This window comes from Apodemus sylvaticus, chromosome 12, assembly GCF_947179515.1.
Source record: "Apodemus sylvaticus chromosome 12, mApoSyl1.1, whole genome shotgun sequence".
NCBI classification, from domain to species: Eukaryota; Metazoa; Chordata; class Mammalia; order Rodentia; family Muridae; genus Apodemus; species Apodemus sylvaticus.
The window spans coordinates 57,664,127-57,682,954 of NC_067483.1; the positions used below are offsets into that span (position 1 = coordinate 57,664,127).

Genomic DNA, 18,828 nt, shown 5'->3' on the forward strand with positions numbered 1-18,828 from the left:
TAAATACTTTTGTTTTATAATTGTTGCCTTGGTCATGGTGTCTCTTCACAGCAATAGAACACTAAGACAGCCAACATACAGCTAATTAGGATTTTTCATTATATGAGATATAGGAGTAGAGCCTTATGAAATCTTTTGACACGTAGTAATAAAAACAGGGAATTTATTAATCAATAGTGTTCACCAAAGTACCTAAGCCCAAAATGAAAACATAAACCTTCAAAAGACAAACCACAAATTATACAAACATCTTTAGTAGCACTTGCTAAATCAATATCCTCTTACAATGCAGACAGAAACATTCAAAGTACTCTTTCCCATAGTGAAAACCCTTAATCCTCAAGGGCGACATCAGGGGATTATAAATACATGCACGTGTATTTAAGGATGTGTATGTGCTTGCATGTGTGATCTGGAACTTATCAGCCTTACTGGTTCTTTTTTTCATCATACAGACTACACCAAACCCAACCCATAGAATGGAAGAAGCCGCAAGCCAAAGCTTAGAGGAAGATTTTGAAGGACAGGCCACACACACAGGTAACTAATGTGCAGAGGAAACATAATAATTGAAGTAAGATTAAATCTAGGAATATTTCCTACTCTTACAGAGAATATTATTGAATTTAAGTAATACCTTCACCTAATCAGGAAGAATCATTTTAAAACATTTGACTAAAGAAATTAGCATAAAATGAAATGACCCAAGATCAGTTATCAATGAGTTTGAAAAAAATAAAAACCACAAATTGTTGATAATTTCCTGCTACCCTGGTATCATAAGACTCCTCTATCTACAATTTAATAAGGTCCTTTCTATTCTGCCAATTCCCCTGCCTGTACCTACTACAGCCTTCCTTGGTACATGATATCTAAATATATATTAGTGATCAAAAATAATTGATACTTAATTTTAGCTTTTTTAATGTGAAAAAAACAACTCTAATAAAGAATGCTTGAATCAATCTACCTCCAGAATATCCAAAACAACATTTTATCAAGGAGCTATTCTTAACTTGTTGAATTGTATGTGGTTATTTATATGCCACTACCAAGAGCATAAATGTTAGATGCTGTGACTTAAGTTCTACATTCAGAAGCCTTTTGACTCTACAGAATCTGTCACTATTACCTCCCATATCTGTAAGCATGGTTTGGAACCTCTGAATTCAGTCATAGGTTTGAATGAATTCACATTTGTACCAGAATATGGGTATGGGAATTTATTTAATAATATCTATGGTAAAAGTATCTTTCTAAGGATGAAAAAAGCAAAGAAATTATCAGAGAGAAGATAGGTTGATTTGCTGGGAGGACGCAGGGATTGCGGGAGGAGGGACAGAGTGAAGGGAGTGAATGGAGGGGGAGAAAAAGCAGGTGCACAGAAAAGGAAAGGAGAAGCAGCAAAGGAAAGGCCATTGTCAGGTATGCGCTATCAGGAGAAAATATTAAGGGAAAATTTAACATACTTAGGAAAAACATGTACAATCCAATAGACAACAAATTAATATTTTAATATATTAAGAGTATTTATAAATAATAAGAAATTAAACAGCAGCCAAATACAATAGGGGATGTACTAGTTACTTGGTGTGTTTTTATGTTACTGTGATGAAATATCCAGACATAAACAACTTAAGACAGGAAGAGCTCATGTTTGCTCACAGTTCTAGGTACAGTCACCATGGTGGGGACATCAAGATCAGGCACTTGAGGCACCTGGTCCATTGTATCTATACACAGAAGGCAGAGCAAAGTGAATGGTAACGCTTAATTACCTGTCTCCAGGACCCACCATGGAATGGTGACACCATAGTTAAGGTTTGTCTTCCCACCTCAGTTAACTCAACTAAATAAGCCCTTACAGACATGCTTAGAGGCTTATCTTTTAAGCGGCTACAGGTCATATCAAATTGATGATCATATTAACCACCGATCAATATTAATCACAGAGGGTGAAAGATTTGCAGTGAAAAATAACCTAAAAAAAGACACAGACACAACTTTGGTGAGATGCATTTTTTTCCTCAGAAGTAGAAAAACTGTAAGTTTAGCACATCTTCTGAATGAAACGCTGGGAGGCGTACTAATCAAAGTGGTTTGACCTCTGCAAGGACAGTTAGCACCATCACACCCAGGAAGAGTCACATCCTACAACCGAGGCATTTTGCTTACACTTGACAGACAGGATAAAAAATTGATTATAAGATGCCTCATTCAACATCATACATGATAGAAAACATAAGGAAACAATACCACCTATCAGTAAGAACTAAGTAAATTGTATAGACATTCATAATAATTTACTGAGCTCTACATTGAAAAGGAAAAGAAGAGAAAGAATGATGACTCTTGGGGTGGAGAGATGGCTCAGTGGTTAAGAGCACTTGCCACTCTTCCGGAGGACTGTAGAATAATAAAAATAAAAACATGGTTGCCTGAATTAATAAAATCAGCTATAATCACTTTGTTTAAATTTATACAATCTATGTTATAAATTAATACACAATATAATATACAATGTGAGAGAGAAAGAATATGCCCAAATGTAGAATACTTCATTAATGAAGGCCAAGACTCAGCTTTAGTATGGGTAGTTCTATTAATAAATATATTTATATAGATATATAAAATGTAATATATGTATAATTGGAATTGGCATATATATTAAATTGGTAGATCACTAATATATATCCTGCCCTCATGTATGCCTGCATGCCAGAAAAGGGCACCAGGTCTCATTTAGAAATGGTTATGAAACATCATGTAGTTGCTGGGACTCGAACTCAGGGCCTCTGGAAGAACAGCCTCTGAGCCATCTCTCCAGCCCGCCTGAGGATTAAGAGAAAAATTTTAATCCTTCTGTGTATAGATACAATGGACCAGGTGCCTCAAGCGCCTGATCTTGATGTCCCCACCATGATGAGGATTAAGAGTTTAAAATTTTAATTTCAGGACCCAAAGGAGTAATAAATGATTGGAGAAAGTTTAAATTAGAAAGTGAAGATGGTGATTCAATTCCACCCAGCAAGAAGGAAATCCTCAGACAAATGTCCTCTCCTCAGAGCAGAGATGACAAAGACTCAAGAGAAAGAATGAGCAGAAAGGTAAGAGAAGAAGAGACTGGCTATGATTCTGTGTTACCTAGTCTGAGTCACTCAAAGGAATCACTTCAGAGTATTATGAGATGCTTTCCTTGTAGTACAAAGTGAATACTGTGACCAAGGTATTCTATACTAGGAAACACATGTGAGAATAAAAAGAACAGATTATGAATGTCTGAACTGTTGTAGAACAAGTTTAGAAAAATGAGAAAACAAAATATATAATTTTAAATTATATGAACTATTCCATTCTCTAAGTCAACAAAAGACATTGTTGTGTGCTTTCGCTCCTGCATGATTACAGGCACGTGAATCTGTGTGCAGAGAAGTAGAGAGGTGTGCACTGGGTTGAGGATATTCATAGTTTTGAAAAATAGAATTGCCTGGGAAGAGCAGGAAGGAGATAAGAAAAGCTCAACGCTAAAAAGGACGGCATTGCAAGAGTCTTAGTTATGCATGTGTGTGTTTCTGTGACAGAAAGCTCTAGAGTCAAAGATGGCCTCTAAAACGTCGATGGAGATTATTTGAATATTAAATTGGTAGAATATCAGTATTTTTATTTCCTTCTTAAAATATTTTAGTCCATTTTTAAATCTCCATAAGTTTGTCATATTTATCTGACGAGATTAATGATGATGGAGAAGGAAGCAATTAGGAGATCTTCATTCGTGGGAGATCACTCCAGTGGATCCTTCATCACCAAAACAGTTTATACTGGGAGTATACTGGGTTAAGAGACTATGAACAGAAATATGTCTTGGCCGATGGCTTCCGGTCATGATAGTGATCTTTAGTCTAACGGTGTGACACGCAGAAGACAGAAGTTGGCTCTTTCTCTGAGTAATCATGCAGTGTGGACGAGACAATCACATTTTCCAAACTGAGGAATTGTAAGAATGTCTTCATTTGTTTTGAACAGACTGTGAAGGGAAAATAAATTTTAAAAATGTTTTTTTAAATTTTATTCGATATATTTTTTATTTACATTTCAAATGATTTCCCCTTTTCTGGTTCCCCACTCTCCGAAAGTCACATAAGCCCCCTTCCTTCCCTAAATCTGAGTTGTTAGTATTAAAAATTTTATGCTGGCTAAGCTTCAGAAATGTGCCTGTGTGCCTGTCTATGCCTCCATGTACAAACAGGATAACTTCTGACAGCAATTCTCAAATGTGTCTCCAAATCAATATGCATGGGGCTGGGTTGCTTGAACTAGCAGAACTATGTTGGCTGCTTATGAATTGTGCAAAACACTTAATAATTTTAGGCCTAAAAGAATGGAATTGAGATGATAATATTAACAGAGAAACTATTAGAATAGGAAAGAAACCTAGGTATGGTGGCACTGGGGAGGTTGAGCTAGGATGACCTTGAATTCTAGGCTAGTCTGGGCTACAGAGCAAGACCATATGAAAAGAAAGGGGGATGAAAGACAAAGGAAGAAAGAGAGAGGGAGGGTAGATTGGGAGGTAGGAAAAACTGGGAATATTAGGAAAACATACAAGAGGCAGAAACAAGTAATATAAAACAGTCAGCAAGCCGGGTGGTGGTGGCGCACACCTTCAATCCCAACACTTGGGAGACAGAAGCAGGCGGATTTCTGAGTTCAAGGCCAGCCTGGCCTACAGAGTGAGTTCCAGGACAGCCAGGGCTACACAGAGAAACCCTGTCTAGGAAAAAAAAAAAAAAAAAAACAGTCAGCAGATGCAGTTCAAGAGTTACAGGATGTGACAGGTGACTACCGTCTTTTGGCTCCCCAGATGCCAGCTTCCAAGTTTCTGGGCCGCTCCGCACCTTTCAGCAAGCCGTATGACACTAGACTTCATCATTCCTTTAGGTCTATTTTTTTTCTTGGTTGAAAGTAAGAGGTGATTAATTGTCTATCGAATATATTAATAATGGAGTCCATATTATGAAAAGGTATTAAGATAATTTGATGTTCTAACCACAATAGAATGTAGCCCAGTAGTAAGGAATAACCTAGAAGGCTTGTTAAAACACAGACAATTCAGCCTCACCCTTACAGGTTCTGAGTCAGCAGATCTGGGTAGTGCCTATAATCAGAAAAAAAAAAATACCTGCTGACACTGAACATTAATTAATTAATTAATTAGTTAGTTAATCAAATATATAATACAAGCTCCAACAGTACTTATTTCATTGAAAATAAAAACAGAATAAAGAAAGTGTAGAGTAAGGGTCCTGGAAGTTACCTTTGAGCCAGTGCTTAAATGAGAAATGCTATGTTAGAAGCAGGGAAGGCGTGGTCTAAGCAGAGAGGTCAACAAGGAAAAGCTTCTAGACTTGAGAATGAGCTTGATACATCTAAAGATGAAACATTCCTCACTGAATTATCTCTATTATTTCTTTCATGTGTTCTCAGATGAGCATTCAAGAATATGAACTGATTCATCAAGACAAAGAAGATGAGAGTTGCCTTCGCAAATACCGTAGACAGTGCATGCAGGATATGCATCAGAGGCTGAGTTTTGGGCCTAGGTATGGGTTTGTGTACGAGCTAGAAACAGGGGAGCAGTTCCTGGAAACCATTGAGAAGGAGCAGAAGGTCACCACAATCGTGGTTAACATTTACGAGGATGGTGTCAGGGGCTGTGATGCTCTCAATAGCAGCTTAGCTTGCCTCGCAGTGGAGTACCCCATGGTCAAGTTCTGTAAGATACGAGCTTCTAATACTGGAGCTGGGGACCGCTTTTCCTCAGATGTCCTCCCTACCTTGCTTGTATACAAAGGTGGGGAACTCATAAGCAATTTTATTAGTGTTGCCGAACAATTTGCTGAAGAATTTTTTGCTGCGGATGTGGAGTCTTTCCTAAATGAATATGGATTACTACCAGAAAGAGAGATACATGACCTAGAGCAGACCAACATGGAAGACGAAGACATTGAATAAGCATTCAGGATGTCAGTATCTCGTGTCTATCCTTTACACAGTGAACACTGATTTTCCCCCCTTTGGTAGTATCTATATTCCTTTAGTAAACACTAAATATGACATTGACTATCCAAATTTGAGGAGAAAGACACTAAAATTATGTAAATATCATTTTAGTACTAATGATTTAATTGAGATAATATTTTTACTGCAAAAATATTGTGGTCCTTAGCAAATAACTAGTGAACAGAGGAGGTGGGTAATGTCAACATTAGGTCATTGTGAAAATCCCTTTCAAGTTCTGTGCTAGCTTTTTACTCCTCATTTTTCCCTTGGCATTTTGATTTGGGCTTTTGAAGCTGTATACTACTTATAAATTGATTTGTATGATAAGAATAAAAATCCTATTAAGTAACAAATAGTCTGTGTAACTATTTACACAGTAGACAAAAAGTCTACTGTGAGTCGAGTACTTAAAAACTTCATAAAACTCAAAAAAAATTAAAATGGTTTCATTTATTAGTCTTGAATAACCACAAATCAGCATCTGTATTGTTTTTATTTTTAAAACAATACAAGATGCAGAGAAGAAAATAGCTTTCACTTTTCTTGAAAATATTTGGAAGTTTGTCCAAAAAAAAAAAAAAAAAAAAAAAAAAAAAAAAAAAAAAAAAAGCCTGGCAGTGAGGGTGTACACCTTCTTTAATCCCAGCACTCTGGGAGCAGAGGTAGATGGATCTCTCTGAGTTCGAGGCCAGTCTGATCTAGCAAATGAGTTCTAGAGATAGCCAGGGCTACACAGAGAAACCCTGTCTCAAAAATCCAAAACAAAACAAAACTTTTGGAAGTTGTCCTCTGTCACACAGACATGGAAGTGCAAAATAAAATAAAACATTAAAGTATAAATGCATAAGTTAGCTGGGGAGTAAGATGAACGGTGTCTAACTCAGAGTAAAAAGATGGTGAGGGCCAAAGCAGCGTGGTGAGCTACGGAAGAAACGGTGCTTGGTACACATCCAGACACGGACTCCTTGTGAGATGGTTGGAGTATGTCAGCGCCCGGCAGCTCATGGGTTAAACATACAACTATCCGAAGCTTTGGTCGCCAACTTTTTAAGTAACGAGCTTAGAGCTCTTCCGCCCTCATCCTCTAAACCTTTCTCAGACATTTTCTGATGAGAACTACCTCATCTTTCAACCATCTGAACTGAATGACAACCTCGCAGGAACATGGTGTACTATACTATGGAAGAAGCATCCACACAGGTGTCTCCAGCCAGCAGATCCGGCTGTGCGGGCTGTGCGGTACCTCCACGCAGTCCCACAGACACCGGAAGTTCTCCTCTGTGCTTATACCTCTCTCCTCTGCACTCTCTGCCCCTCTTCTCTATGTATTATTAATATTGGCTTTGAAATATTTATGTATTGCCCACTATTTAAAGTATGTCCATCTACAATTTAAAGTTTTAACCTACCACTCATATCTCTGGTTTTCTTTAAAATCACAACTCTTAAAGGAGATATCTAAAACAGCCTGCGATTCCTGTTCCTCACAAGGAGTTCCTGTCAAGCAATTTAAATACAGGTGAAATCTCTTAACAAGTTTATTGAACAACTTTTAGTCCATATTGTATTCAACTTCCCATAAACTCATATCAGAGGGTTTATGGGAACTTTCTTCCCTTTGAGTTACCTCCTCTGGCTTCTGACAACATACTGACATGGCCCCACTATCCAAATGTTACTTCCTTCGAAGTCCTTCACTAAGTACTCAGTCCTCGTCTTCTTTTTCAGTCAACTCTCAGATTCACATCTTCGCCTCTGTCTTTCTTTAGACTCTACAATCTTCTATATCGATTAGGGTAAGAAAAAAAAGCAAACAAAGAATAGGAAAGGAAAAGAAGGCAGGAAGTCTGCCACTGGCATATGTACTCATGATGAACAGATGCATCAGAATTCCTTGCAATGACCAGTTTATGCCAACTGGCCTCCAGCATAGTTTTATCTCTAAATGAATATTTTTGTTCATGAATCTAAAATCCTGAATATTGATTCCTCGTTATACATTTGTGGGAAGCATTTTAAGGACCATATGGCCTGCTTTTAAATTTCCAGACAATAGAGATATCACGTGGACCATGGAAGAGGGACCATGTATGATGTATACATGTAGTCAAGGAGCTTTAAAAACAGTATTTTCTATCAAGTAGAGGATGAAAACACATTCATCTCTTATAGAATTCTTTACTAAGAAAGTACTGGTCTTACAAATGTAGCAAAAAAGTCAGATGTGGTGCCGTGTCCTGTACTCAGGAGGCCGAGACAAGACAAGAGGGTTGGGAGTCATTAATTCAATGACAGTGTTGGCTAAGAACAAAAGCAAGAGCAAAATTAAAAAAAAAAAATGTTAACAGAAAGCCGAGCATCTTCACATGAAATCTTTATAAATCTAAAGGCCCAATAGACTAGCTATAGATCGGCATTAATTCCACAGACAGGAAGGAAACCCTTAAAGGATGGTGGTGAGATGTCGAAGAAGAATGGTCAAATACCCAAAATACAACAATAGTTTAAGAACAAGATGTAGGTTCAGTTATTCGTGATTCAGTTATTCGTTTACTCCTTTTATCCAGTTATTAGCTATTTAGTCATTCACTCTCAGTGGCAGAATAAAGCAGGGTCGCAGGCTCCAGGAAGGAAAGAAAGGCTAATCATTGAAGGAAAACATCCATCTATAGTAAGCATAAGTGAGAGAGAGAGAGAGAGAGAGAGAGAGAGAGAGAGAGAGAGAGAGAGAGAGAGAGAGAGAGATTACTGCTTTGAAACATTCCTATCCAAAGAAAGCTCCTCACCTGTAGGAAACAAACCATCATCTTTTCATTTTGAATAAACAGCTTGCAAGCTTAAGCCAGACTAAGCCCAGGAATGTATTTAACCCATCATTGTCAAAACAAAAGTAACTAGGTGGTTCCACCTCAGAGAGCAGGTGATGACAGCAACCATTCTCAGCATAAGCACTAGGTGATTAGTGGGTGCCGGGGCAAGCTTTGATCATAGAACACTCATCTGGAGAGTCACACGAGAAGGCAGGATTTGACTAGAATTAAAAATGCTGCTTTATAAATGCCTTCACGTAAACACTTTGTCTGTTGTTTAATTCCATAGGAGAAAAGATCATTTAAAAACATATTTATTAATTCTTTGAGAATTTCAACGATGTATTTTGATCATATTCACCCCCAATTTCATCTTTCGCTTCTCCCAGATCCACCTCAGAGATCATTTTTGATTTACCAAAGAAAGAATTTTAAGTTAAAAAGTTTAAAATGCTATACCATGTCACATGATTATTCAAACAATAACAGACCTTAAATGTAATAGACCTGAAGGATAATTTGCTTGCTATCTAATGCTAGGAAATTTTGTAAGGAATAGTAAATTTGAATTGTAAATTGAAAAGCTAATTTATTCATTTGTTCAGAAAACATTACTGATAATCTGCAATGTCCATACAGAGTTCCAGAGAGCAAGAAACACAAGGTAAAGAAAAAAAAAGCCTTTATACGTGAAACAGAAGATAACTGCTTACATCTTTGTATCCCCATGTCTCTGTTGTGATGCCGGTGACTCCAGTGGGCACCAGTAGCAAACTTCTTGATCTGAATCCATTCATTCATTTTGTGAATTTGTGCATACTAATTAATCTCTCTGCACCTTTTAAAAACCTGTCAAACACAGATAATGACTTCACTTCTTCACAAAATTACTATGAGACAAAAATGAGTAAATCGTATAAGTTAATTAGAAGAGTGCCTAACATGCAAATACCACTTAACTATTCCTTGTCATTATTAATAGATATATAACAAGTAAAATGATTCATATACTACACAGATTTAAAGGCATAGAGTTGTCCTTATATACTTCGAAGCTAATTCATGAAGATGTCAGATGCAATGCATCTATAGCAAACACAGCACTCACAGCCTTCTAGAAATGAACTTACCAAGCACCTTATGTACATTTATATATTTATTATATATAAATTTATATATTATTTATATATATATATTTAAACCGGAAAAGGGGATAACATTAGAAATGTAAATAAAGAAAATATCCAATAAAAAAATACAATGAAAAAAACAATATTTAAATCAAAAGAGAAAAGTCCTTTAAAAATTCCAAAGTAGGGAAAGGCAGATAAGTAACTACAAAAAAATGGCCTGACCACTGTACACATTAGATTCTACAGTTCATCTTCCATGCTTTGGGGAACACTGAACGCTGATGATGATTCTCAAGCTGCTTTACCCGGTGTTCATGGCCTATGCTGTTCCAGTCTTATTTTGTGGCCTTGCTTCCTTGATAGGGTTCTCCTTATCAAGGCCTTTCTTCTCCCATTGTCTCTTTGGATTCCATTATTCATCCTAATGGCTGCTCCTATGTCAAGATTTCTGAAATTCACTATTATTGGCATTTCTGTGAAGATTTGTCCTGCACACTAAAAGACAGTTAACAGCATCTCTGACTGTTCTCAAATAATTGCTAGTAACATCCCTCCTCTAATTGCAACAACAAAAAACTTTCTTTAGACATTGTCAAGTGCTCTCTAGAAGGCAAAAATCATGCCCAGTTACCATACATACCATGCTTACCATGACATAGAAAGCATATCTTCCACTTTCTATATTGGAGCTTTAACACACAATAATGTGTCACTATTGCAATAATTTCCTAACTGCACTTCACAACTACCAATCATCAAGTTGATACCAGACTGTTCCACAAAAGGATTAAGGGGCTGAGACAATCCCAAGGCTGTTGGGCCATACCACTGAAAGTTTTCTCAGGATATCTGTAAAACAAAGGTGCTTTAAGTTACATTCTGAAACATATTGGAATATAAATATTTTCTTGATGACCTATAAGTTCTGAAAGTGAAGTAGCTATGTACAATGTACCTTCTATTAAGGAAACGGTAGGGTTTGTTTTTTAATGGAAACTCAACAGCAACATTTCTCAAGGTAATTTTTATGGCTGTCACCTTTAACTAAATGTTTGGAACTTGAAGTAGGTATTAGAGGCACACTGGGGCTGGGAGTAAACATCAAGGTAACTCTGAGTTTTTATTCTCTTGCCATGGAAGATACCTAATGATCTGATTGTGGTCCTCAGAATCCACCTTAAAAAGCCTAACACAGTGGTACACATATACAAGCCCAAAATGCATATGGTGAGACAAGAGGTAGAGAAGAGACTGTAGCGGGGTTGGGAAGCTGAAGTAGGGGTGCAGGAGGTCAAGACTAGCCTGAGCTATACAATGCTACTGTGTTTTAAACAACAACAAAACCCCCAAATTGGTTATTTTTATAGCACTGAACCTGAAAAAAAGCTTGACATAATCAAATTTTAATGTATATAAAACAGTTATATGGACAAATGCAGTCATCAATTTCGTTTTTGAGATCTCTGCTATTTCAATATCTCTTGATTCTTAAAGACTCATTTAGTTTGTTTGTGAGTGTTCTATCTGCATGGACAACTGCATGCCAGAAGAAGGCATCGGATCCCATTATAGATGGTTGTGGTTGAGCCACCATGTGGTTGCTGGGAATCGAACTCAGGACCTCTGGAAGAGCAGACAGTGCTCTTAACCGTGGAGCCATCTCTCCAGCCCCAACTCTCGATTTTTTAAAGAAGAAAAAATCTGAACTTAAGAATAGATACATTTGTTACAAGAAATTGTTTGCCCTGTGATGAAAATAAAACATTTTGTGGAAAGTAAGATATTAAGTTCCTGAAATGTTATAGCTGACTACTATATAAATTCATGATTACCAAGGAAGTCAGACAAAGACAATGTCACCCGTGCTGTGGAGTACTAGTAGCTTTGGAGACCCCAGGGAACCAAGTCAATTTTGTAATATGTTATCCCAGAAAGATGCTCCTGAACACACCATGTAATAATTCTCTACAAACACATCAAAGCCCATGTCCTGCATTGGTTACTTTTCTATTGTGGTAATGAAACCCCGAGACCAAGGCAACCTGTAGAAGAAAGAGTTTACCTGAGCTTTCAGTTCCAGAAGCACCAGCGTCCATGATGGCAGAGCAGAAGAACAGCAGCTGGGGGCTAGATGCTGAGTGTTTATATCTTGATCTACAAGCAAGAAGTGCAGAGATTAAACTGGGAATGGAGGAGGCTTTGAAACATCAAGGCCTTTCTGCAGTAGCATATTTCAAAGTTTCATCAAGGCCACACCTCCTAAACCTACCTAAACCATACCACCAATCAGAGACAAAGTGTTCAAATATCCACACCTATGGGCCACACACTCATACAAATCATCAGCTATTCTAAGTTGAAAATGCACTTAGTACATCTAACCTAATAAAAGCTATAGTTTAGGGACACAATATAATGTAGAGTATTTTCATTCAGCCCTGACAATAACTGGCTGAATGAAAGTACACCTGATATTCCAAGGGAGTATGATGCTGGACAATGTTTAGCCAAGACTGGAAAAATCAAAACTAAAATTTCAAGGCACGGTTTCTAGAGAATATATGTCACTTATGCATCACTATAATCTGAAATGTAAAATACAATATATGTCAAAATATCAGTAAGCAGGAATACTGTACCTAACATCACAATCATCATTGTATGGAAAGACTTGCAAGAACAAATGAGGTGGAATGTGTTGTTTATAATATATCCTGCTCAAGAATAAAGACATGGGTGAGTTAGATGTTAGCTGGCTTTCTCAAATTCATATAGATATATTCTTATAGATAATAAGATATAAAGCTTAATTGTAACCTTGGGTCTATCAATGCTAGCTCCAATACTATTTCTATTAGGTAATACTATTAACCTGAACATCACCAACACAAACAGCACGTTACAAACTAAATTTGGGCTTCTCTATGATCTGTGTTAATGTAGTTCAGGACTATGTGTCAGTTCTGCAAACAATAGAGAGAAGAGGAGAAATGGATAAACAGGGGAAACAAAGTTACCTGGAATCTGGAGAAAGCTTTAGTTCAAAAATCTAATAACTAATCTAGTTGGGTATAGTTCTAAAAGAGAAAACAGAGAATAAAATGGCAATGTAAGCCTTTAATTACATATTTTCTTTCATTATTCTCGCAATAGTATTAAGGAAAAAAATTTTATGAATACTTGAGACTCATAGTCTCTTTATTTTTCAGGCCTTGGATCTTCTGTTTGTTTGTTTTGCCATCCTATGTAAGAAACTGCTCCAAAAGTACATTTTTCATAAAGTCAGGTATGCTTACTCTGGCCATATTATTCCTCACGGTATCTATTATTCCTCACGCTCAACTCTTGAATGCATAGAAGCTTAATTTTAAGCAAGTTATTTAAAAATGATAACTCATTGAAAGGTTATTTATTCAGCGTTGACAACACATAATTAGCACTCCTACAGGGCTCCTGCTGTAACAAACTGAGCTCATTCTTCTTAGCTAATGACTATCACAAGTGAAATTAAACCTGCTGAGTTACTTGAATTTCAGAGACTTACATATTAAACTGTGTAAGTTCCCATAAAAGTTACAAAGAACAAAGCTATGACTCTGCATTATATTCCACTTTTACTAAATATCAGTTCCAAGTCTTTGAGAGATGGTCCACCAATGAGGAGTACTTGTTGCCCTTGCAAAGGATAAAGGTACCATCCTTAATCCTAATTCCATTAAAATGGTACCTTTATCTGGTCCCTGCAAGTACAAACACAATGCACATGCATGCATGCTGTCAAAAACTTATATACATACAATAAGAATAAAAATTTAAAATATTTTTTAAAAAATTATATTTGCAAAAAAATAAAAAATGGAAAGAGACAAGTGGGGCTTCCGGGCAGCCAGCGGGGAGAAGTCGGTGTGCTCCAGTGAATCCAGCGGACCCCAGCAGGAGCCTTCAGGCGCCTGCTTTGGGATCTGAACAGCCTGGGACACAGCACTCAGTCTCCAGGAAGTGCTGGAGACCTGGTGTGCACCCAGAGGCAGTCTGAGAGCTCACAGCACAGCTCCTTCCTGTGGCACAGAGCTTAGGCTTCAGTCCTGAGGCCTCTGGTGGTAGCCCTCGGACCTCTCCACTTCCAGATCCAGATCAGCCTGAGCAGCAACACCACATCTCCAGGTCCTGAAAGAGGCAAGTGGGGCTTCCGGGCGGCCAGCGGGGAGAAGTCGGTGTGCTCCAGTGAATCCAGTGGACCCCAGCAGGAGCCTTCAGGTGTCTGCTTCAGGGTCTGAACAGCCTAGACAACAACACCCTGTCTCCAGGCTGTGCAGGAGGTAAGCTGTGCACCAGAGGCCACCTGGGAAGGGGCAGCTTGCATTGGTGAGTCCAGCATTGACAACACCAACTAACACCAATGAGAACTAGATGGCAAAAGGCATGGAATGTCACTAACAGAAATCAAGGCAATATGGCAACATCTGAACCCAATTCTCCTTTACCAGCATGTCCTGGATACCCCATCACACCAGTAAAACAAGATTTGGATTTAAAATCACTGGTCATGATACTGGTACAGGAACACATGAAGGACATACTTAAAGAAATCCAGGAGAAAATGGATCAAAAGTTAGAAGCCCTTGCAAGGGAAACACAAAAAGCATTGAAAGAAATCTAGGAGAATACAAAAGCCAATAATGAGGAAACACAAAAAACACTTAAAGAAATACAGGAGAACTTTGGTCAACAGGCTGAGGTCATGAAAGAGGAAACAAAAATCTCTTAAAGAATTACAGGAAAGCACAAACAAGCAAGTGAAGGAACTAAGCAAAACCATCCAGGATCTAAAATCAGAAGTAGAAACAACTAAGAAAACTCAAAGGGAGACAACTTTGGAGATAGAAAGCCTTGGGAAGAAATCAGTGGACAGAGATGCAAATATCAACAACAGAATACAAGTGATAGAAGAAAGAATCTCAGATGCTGAAGATACCATAGAAACCATGGACTCAACAGTTAAAGAAAATGCAAAAAGCAAAAAGCTTGTAACCCAAAATATCCAGGAAATCCAGGACACAATGAGAAGACCAAACCTAAGGATTATAGGCATTGATGAGAGTGAAGATTTACAACTTAAAGGGCCAGCAAATATCTTCAATAAAATTATGGAAGAAAACTTCCCTAACCTAAAAAGAGAGATGTCCATGAATATACAAGAAGCCTACAGAGCTCCAAACAGACTGGACCAGAACAGAAATACTTCCCATCACATAATAATCAAATGTACTACACCAAATGTACTAAACAAAGAAAGAATATTAAAGGCAGTAAGAGAAAAAGGCCAAGTAACATATAAAGGAAGACCTATCAGAATCACAGCAGACTTTTCACCTGAGACTATGAAGGCTAGAAGATCCTGGGCTGATCTCATGCAGACTCTAAGAGAACACAAATGCCAGCCAAAACTACTATATCCAGCAAAACTCTCAATCACCATAGATGGAGAAACTAAGATATTCTATGACAAAACCAAGTTTACCCAATATCTATCCACAAACCCAGCCCTACAAAGGATAATAGGAGGAAAACACCAATACAAGGAGGGAAACTTCACCCTGGAAAAAGCAAGATAGTAACCTTTCATCAAACCCAAAAGAAGTTAACCAATCAAATTTAAAAATAACATCAAAAATGACAGGAAGTAACAATCACTATTCCTTAATATCTCTTAACATCAATGGACTCAATGCCCCAATAAAAAGACATAGACTAACTGACTGGATACGTAAACAGGACCCTACATTTTGCTGCTTACAGGAAACACACCTAAGGGTCAAAGACAAACACTACCTTAGAGTAAAAGGCTGGAAGACAATTTTACAAGCAAATGGTCTCAGGAAACAAGCTGGAGTAGCCATTTTAATATCAGATAAAATTGACTTTCAACTCAAAGTCATCAAAAGAGACCCTGAGGGACACTTCTTGCTGGTCAAAGGAAAAATACAACAAGAAGAACTCTCAATCCTGAACATCTATGCTCCAAATGCAAGGGCACCCTCTTTCGTAAAAGAAACTTAATTAAAGCGCAAAGCACACATTGCACCTAACACAATAATTGTGGGTGACTTCAACACTGCACTTTCCCCAATGGACCAATCAGGAAAACAGAAACTAAACAGGGACATAATGAAACTAATTGAAGCTTTGGACCAATTAGATTTAACATATATATATATATATATATATATATATATATATATAGAACATTCTATCCTAAAGCAAAAGAATATACCTTTTTCTCAGGACCTCATGGTACCTTCTCCAAAATCGACCATATAATTGGTCACAAGACAGACCTCAACAAATATAAGAAGATCGAACTAATCCCATGCCTCCTATCAGATCACTATGGAGTAAAAGTGGTCTTCAATAGCAACAAAAACAACAGAAAACCCACATACACGTGGAAATTGAACAATATTCTACTCAATGATACCTTGGTCAAGGAAGAAATAAAGAAAGAAATTAAAGACTTTTTAGAACACAATGAAAATGAAGACACAACATACCCAAATCTATGGGACACAATGAAAGCAGTGCTAAGAGGAAAAGTCATAGCCCTGAGTGCCTCCAAAAAGAAAATGGAGAGAGCATACACTACCAGCTTAATGACACACCTGAAAGCCCTGGAACAAAAAGAAGCTATTTCACCCAGGAGGAGTAGAAGGCAGGAAATCATCAAACTCAGGGCTGAAATCAATCAAATAGAAACAAAGAGAACCATACAAAGAATCAAGAAAACCAGGAGCTGGTTCTTTTAGAAAATCAACAAGATAGATAAACCCTTAGCCAGACTGACTAAAGGGCACAGAGAAAGTATCCAAATTAACAAACTTAGAACTGAAAGGGTAGATATAACAACGGAAACTGAGGAAATCCAAAAAATCATCAGATCCTACTACAAGAGCCTGTACTCAACACAACTAGAGAATCAGGAGGAAATGGACAATTTCCTTGACAGATACCAAATACCAAAATTAAATCAGGACCAAATAGATCATCTAAACAGTCCCATAATGCCTAAAGAAATAGAAGGAGTCATAGAAAGTCTTCCAACCAAAAAAAGCACAGGACCAGATGGTTTCAGTGCAGAATTCTATCAGACCTTCAAGAAGAGTTAACACCAATACTCTTCAAATTATTCCACAAAATAGAAACAGAAGGAACACTACCCAATTCCTTCTATGAAGCCACAATTACGCTGATACCAAAACCACACAAAGATCCAACAAAGAAAAAGAACTTCAGACCAATTTCCCTTATGAACATCGATGCAAAAATACTCAATAAAATTCTTGCCAACCAAATCCAAGAACACATCAAAGCGATCATCCACCATGATCAAGTAGGCTTTATCCCGGGAATGCAGGGTTGGTTCAATATATGGAAAACCATCAATGCAATCCACTACATAAACAAACTCAAAGAACAAAACCACATGGTCATTTCATTGGATGCTGAAAAAGCATTTGACAAAATTCAGCATCCTTTCATGCTTAAAGTCTTGGAAATAACAGCAATTCAAGGCCCATACCTAAACATAGTAAAAGCAATATACAGCAAACTGGTAGCCAGAATCAAACTAAATGGAGAGAAACTTGAAGCAATCCCACTAAAATCAGGGACTAGACAGGGCTGCCCCCTCTCTCCTTATCTTTTCAATATTGTACTTGAGGTACTAGCTCAGGCAATTCGACAACATAAGGAGGTCAAAGGGATACAAATTGGAAAGGAAGAAGTCAAACTATCATTATTTGCAGATGACATGATAGTCTACCTAAATGACCCAAAAAACTCCACTAGAGAACTCTTACAGCTGATAAACAACTTCAGCAAAGTGGCAGGTTATAAAATCAACTCAAGCAAATCAGTGGCCTTCCTATACTCAAAGGATAAGCAGGCTGAGAAAGAAATTAGGGAAATGACCCCCTTCACAATAGCCACAAACAGTATAAAGTATCTTGGGGTGACTCTTACCAAACATGTGAAAGATCTGTATGACAAGAACTTCAAGACTCTGAAGAAGGAAATGGAAGAAAACCTCAAAAAATGGGAAAACCTCCCATGCTCATGGATTGGTAGAATCAATATAGTTAAAATGGCCATTTTGCCAAAAGTAATCTACAGATTCGATGCAATACCCATCAAAATCCCAACTCAATTCTTCACAGAGTTAGAAAGAGCAATTATCAAATTCATCTGGAATAACAAAAAACCCAGGATAGCTAAAACTATTCTCAGCAACAAAAGAAAGTCTGTGGGAATCAGTATCCCTGACCTCAAGCAATACTACAGAGCAATAGTGTTAAAAACTGCATGGTATTGGTACAGTGACAGGCAGGAGGATCAATGGAACAGGATTGAAGATCCAGAAATGAACCCACACACCTATGGCCACTTGATCCTCGACAAAGAGGCTGAAAACATCCAATGGAAAAAAGATAGCCTTTTCAACAAATGGTGCTGGTTCAACTGGAGGTCAGCATGCAGAAGAATGCGAATTGATCCATCCTTGTCTCCTTGTACTAAGCTCAAATTCAAATGGATCAAGGACCTCCACATAAAGCCAGACACTCTGAAGCTAATAGAAAAGAAACTGGGGAAGACCCTTGAGGACATCGGTACAGGGAGAAAGTTTCTGAACAGAACACCAATAGCATATGCTCTAAGAGCAAGAATTGACAAATGGGACCTCATAAAATTACAAAGTTTCTGTAAGGCAAAGGACACCATCAAGAGGACAAATCGGCAACCAACAAATTGGGAAAAGATCTTCACCAATC

At 37.7% G+C, this 18,828-nt stretch overlaps 1 protein-coding gene across 1 annotated transcript; it reads left to right on the forward strand.

The window, feature by feature from the left end:
* Positions 1–443: 443 nt before the first annotated feature.
* Pdc (phosducin) lies at positions 444–6,012 on the forward strand. The gene is made up of 3 exons (XM_052200931.1): positions 444–540; positions 2,956–3,107; positions 5,485–6,012. Exons 1-3 carry the CDS (start codon positions 480–482, stop codon positions 6,010–6,012), a joined length of 741 nt encoding a protein of 246 aa, XP_052056891.1. The 5' UTR covers positions 444–479.
* Positions 6,013–18,828: the final 12,816 nt, after the last annotated feature.

Coding starts and splice junctions, on each gene's coding strand:
- Pdc (XM_052200931.1), top strand. CDS start 480: ATGGAAGAAGCCGCAAGCCAAAGCTTAGAGGAAGATTTTGAAGGACAG. Junction 541..2,955: donor AGGACAGGCCACACACACAG/GTAACTAATGTG, acceptor TTTTAATTTCAG/GACCCAAAGGAGTAATAAAT. Junction 3,108..5,484: donor GAGAAAGAATGAGCAGAAAG/GTAAGAGAAGAA, acceptor ATGTGTTCTCAG/ATGAGCATTCAAGAATATGA.